Here is a 4530-nt window from a genome sequence, read left to right as displayed (position 1 = left end):
AGTTTCTAACCCAGCGAAGCGTACGCCAGTCCAAGCCCCGAGCAGCCAGTTTCTTGAGGAGAATGTTGTGGGGAACGGTGTCAAAAGCCTTACTGAGGTCAAGGTAAACCACATCCACAGCCTTTCCCTCATCCACCAAGCGCGTCACTTGGTCATAGAAGGAGATCAGGTTCGTCAAGCAGGACCTGCCTTTCATAAACCCATGCTGACTGGGCCTGATCGCCTGCTTGCCCTGCAAGTGCCGCGTGATGACCCTCAAGATAATCTGCTCCATGAGCTTTCCTGGCACTGAGGTCAAACTGACAGGCCTATAGTTCCCCGGGTCTGCCCTGCGGCCCTTCTTATAGATGGGCATCACATTGGCTAGCCGCCAGTCAACTGGGACCTCCCCCGATAGCCAGGACTGCCGATAAATGATGGAAAGCGGCTCGGCCAGCTCCTCCGCCAGTTCTTTCAGTACCCTCGGGTGCATCCCATCCGGCCCCATCGACTTGCGCACATCCAAGCTCCGTAGCAGGTCGCCAACCATTTCCTCATGGATAGCGAAGGCCACGTCCTGCTCCCCATCCCCTTCCACCAGCTCAGGGCACTGGGTGTCCGGAGAACAACCGGTATTGCCGCTAAAGACTGAGGCAAAGGCGGCATTAAGCACCTCAGCCTTTTCCTCATCCTTAGTAACTAGGTTTCCCCTCGCATCCAGTAAAGGATGGAGATTCCCCTTAGTCCTCCGTTTCGCGTTGATATATTTGTAAAAGGATTTTTTGTTGTCTTTAACGGCAGTAGCCAGGTTGAGCTCCAGATGAGCTTTGGCCTTTCTAATTTTCTCCCTGCACAGCCTCGCTACATCCTTGTAGTCCTCCTCAGTGGCCCGCCCTTTTTTCCAAAGATTATAAACCCTCTTTTTTCTGCTAAGCACAAGCCGCAACTCTCTGTTGAGCCAGGCCGGTCTTCTTCCACGCCGGCTCGTCTTTGGGCACGTGGGGACGGACCGCTCCTGTGCCATCACGATTTCCTTCTTGAGGAGCGCCCAGCCTTCCTGGACTCCTCTGCCCTTCAGAACCGCCTCCCAAGGGACTTGGCCAACCAGCGTCCTGAGCAGCTCAAAGTCAGCCCTCCGGAAGTCCAATACAGCAGTTTTACTGGTCCCCTTCCTGGCCTCGCCAAGAATAGAGAACTCTACCATTTCATGGTCACTCTGCCCAAGACAGCTTCCGAGCACCACATCTCCCACCAGTCCTTCTCTGTTAGTGAAGAGAAGGTCTAGCGGGGCACCACCCCGGTAGGTTCACTGACCAGCTGCGTCAGGAAGCTACCTCCCACGCTCTCCAGAAACCTCCTAGACTGCTTTCTCTGTGCCGTGTTGTGTTTCCAGGATATGTCCGGGAAGTTGAAGTCCCCCACGAGGACAAGCGCCGACGATTTTGCAACTTCTGTCAGTTGCCTATAAAACTCCTCATCCGTCTCCTCATCCTGGTTCGGCGGTCTATAACAGACCCCGACCAGGATGCTAGCCTTGCCGGCCTTCCCGCGGATCCTAACCCACAGGGATTCAACCTTATCATTCCCAGCCTGGAGTTCCACAACATCAAAAGATTCTCTAACGTAGAGAGCCACGCCACCACCCCCTCTGTGCTGCCTGTCCCTCCTGAAGAGCCGATAGCCAGGCATTGCAGCACTCCAGTCGTGGGAGCGGTCCCACCACGTCTCCGTGATGGCAACCAAGTCGTAGCCTGCCTGCTGCACGATGGCTTCCAGCTCTTCCTGTTTGTTACCCATGCTGCGTGCATTAGTGTAGATGCACTTCAGCTGGGCCATCGCCTTCTTCCCCGGCCTAGCCATTGTTTCCCCCGGCACAGCTCCAACAAGCCTTGTTTGAGCCCCGTCCCCCTTTTTACCCTCTGCACCTCCTCCTTGAGTTCCACCACCATGCGGACCAGGTCGTCCACCTGCTCGCACCTCACGCAAGCAGTCTCTCTGCCTCCCGCCGATGGCAGCAAGAGGCTCAGACACTCCCCGCATCCGGAGACCTGAACTGCCGCGTGTTTGGACGGGCAGTCGGTCTGGGTGTGTACTGACTTCCTAGAGAAAGCACCGTGCCTGGTGGAGACCATCGCAGCCCAGCTGACGGGAGAGTGCCGTTAGAGGAGTTGTCCCTATGGGCGGGTGTGAGCGTCCGCCCTTCCTGCCCGCCCTGCCTGCACTCACTGCCTCGCTAACTGCCGCGTCACTCCCCCCGTGTCACTCCCTGTTTGCCGGCCCTGGTCGCTGCGCTCCTGGTCGCTCGCGCTCCCTGAGGGCTGCCTTTGAACGGCCGGGGGGAGGAGCTGTCGCTGACGCTACTGGCTCCGCCTACGCCTCGTCAGCCTCCCTCACGAGGGCTGCCGGTGCCTGGCGGCTCCCTCACGTAGGCTCGATGCCCGAAAAATAGCCCTGGCTGTCCCGATCCCGCGCTCCGCTGCAGCACGCGTCTGCCCCGGAGCCGGTCGCCTCGGCAAGTCAAGTAGGTATTGCCAGGCAGAGAGCTGCTTCAGTTTGAGGAAGTGTTTGAAACTACTGCCCTGAGGCTCCTGGAACCTTCAGGCCGGTGAAACGCACTGCTTCCTCGGTCTTACCGCCCTCTCCTGACAGCTACGAACGGCCCTCCCCAGCCAGCAGGGCCTGGCCTACCCCAGCCTCCTGCCCAGGGGCTCCCTGCAGAGCCCCCAGCCCCTGGCCCTGCTGGGTGCCCCTCTCTGGTCCTGCGTCTGCGCCCTCCGCCTGGGCTCTCTGATGCGCTCAGCGGTGTCACAGAGCTGGCGGTGACCTCACAGTCTCACTCCTGCCCTTATCCCCCGGTGGCAGCAGCCACCGAGGCCTGTGTCGCACGGAGCAGCGTCTCCAGAGGATGGCACAGACACTTGTCTCTGGTCCCAGCATGCTGGATACCCTGGGGCTGGCACTTCACGGCTGCCTCTGCCTCGGCCCCGGCCTCGTCCTGCTCCTGGTGGCCTGGGCCACCCTGCGCTGCTGCCGCAGCACTTCAGGCAAACGCCACCAGGTAGGAGGGAGGCTCCAGGCCAGCCTTTCTCAGGAAGCCTGGCAGGGCAGGGGGGCTGGGGATTCGGGGGGGTCCCACTGCACCGGGGGATGGGACACGAGGCCTCTCGGGGGGCTCAGCTGGGGCCAGGCTCACTGGGGTTCTGCTCTCTGCCAGCAGGTCTGTGACGGGAGCCGAGGCAGGGGAAGGCGCAGCAAGGTTCATGAAACAGGTAGAGCTCTCCTCGGCCCTGGCGCTGGCTCCTGCAGGCGCCGGGGTCCCCTAGGGCCCCGCTGCCGCCCAGGGCTGGGCCACATCCAAGCCGCGGGCAGCCGGGCCCCACCTTCAGAGGCCAGCCGGCCACCTGGGCCAGGCGCAGGGCCCGTCCCAGCAGACACTTGCTCACGGCGCTCCGTGTCCCCCATCTCTTGCAGATGCTGAGGCGCGCGCTCACGGCTGCGGGAGCAGCCCGATCTGGATCGGCAGCAGACCCTTAGGCCAGCTTCTGTGTTACGACCTCGACTGTGAACGCTGCAGCCAGGCTGTCAGGGAGAGGCAGCAGCGGCTCCTTGCCAGGCAGGCCAGAGCCTCCTGCTATCCACGCTCCTCTTCCTCTTCGGACGCCAGCGACTCCAGCCAGCACAGGGCCCCGGCCAGATCATTCCACCCGGCCAAGCTAACATCCGTCAGATCCTGGTGGCAGCCAGTGCTGCGGAACAGGAAGCGGAGGAGACCCTCTCCCCAGCGTGCAGCGATGCCCCAGACAACACTGAAAATCTATGGGGCAACCACACTTCCCTGCGATGCTGGGCCTCTCAGACAGGCCGAGGAGCTTGCCAAGATGGCTCCCAGGCACCACGAGGCTGGCTTGCCTCTCACCACAGGCTCTGACGCAGCTGACAAGGACGGCAACCTGCCCGCTGGTGTGGATCCTCGTCCCATGAAAAGGCTGGAGCAAGGACTGGGCTTCTGGAAGCTGCTGCGGATGCACACCCTGAGGAAGTCCATAGAGATGAAGCTGGGAGCCCTCCCCACCACGGTGCAGCAGTCCCACAGGAGGTACACATACAGGATGGCACGCCGCACAGCTCCCGCGCCGCTGCACTCCCGTCCTGCCCCCTCCTACTTCTGCTCAGCGGAGGCCCTGTTCCTGCCGGAGGACGTGCGGGAGTTCCTGGAGATGCACATCCGTGAGAAGAAGCTGTGCCACCAATGGGGCTTGCCTGCAGGGTCGCTGGGAGGACCCCAGGCACTGCCATCAGTCCCCTAACAGCAGCGCGCAGGGCTCCACGTTCAGCGCCACCCTCAAGATCCAGGGCTGGGCACCAGGAAAGCGGGTGTCCCATGGAAAACATCCCCTGCTGCCTGTGCTGCGAGGGACAGAAGCTGCGAGGGAACGTGGAAGCCTCCCCGTCACTACCTCTTCCTACCCCTGTTTTAACCCATTTAATCCATTAAACCCATTCCTATTAAATCTCCACCTGTTCTGGGCTGCACTGATATGAGCACAGATG

General features: G+C 61.3%; 1 protein-coding gene across 3 annotated transcripts; it reads left to right on the top strand.

Annotated features, from left to right (window-relative positions):
* Positions 1 to 2880: 2880 nt before the first annotated feature.
* LOC310899838 (uncharacterized protein) lies at positions 2881 to 4530 on the top strand. Of its 3 annotated transcripts, none has more exons than XM_083836778.1 (3): positions 2881 to 3037; positions 3197 to 3248; positions 3451 to 4530. In XM_083836778.1, exons 1-3 carry the CDS (start codon positions 2885 to 2887, stop codon positions 4284 to 4286), a joined length of 1041 nt encoding a protein of 346 aa, XP_083692904.1. In that variant the 5' UTR covers positions 2881 to 2884; the 3' UTR covers positions 4287 to 4530. The 3 variants fall into 3 exon arrangements, with proteins under 3 accessions (XP_083692904.1, XP_083692903.1, XP_083692902.1); XM_083836777.1 differs by having other exon boundaries at positions 3194 to 3248; XM_083836776.1 differs by having other exon boundaries at positions 2881 to 3248.

Source organism: Anser anser (assembly GCF_964211835.1).
Source record: "Anser anser genome assembly, chromosome: 5".
Classification (NCBI taxonomy): Eukaryota; Metazoa; Chordata; class Aves; order Anseriformes; family Anatidae; genus Anser; species Anser anser.
This window is presented reverse-complemented; position numbering and strand designations above follow the sequence as displayed.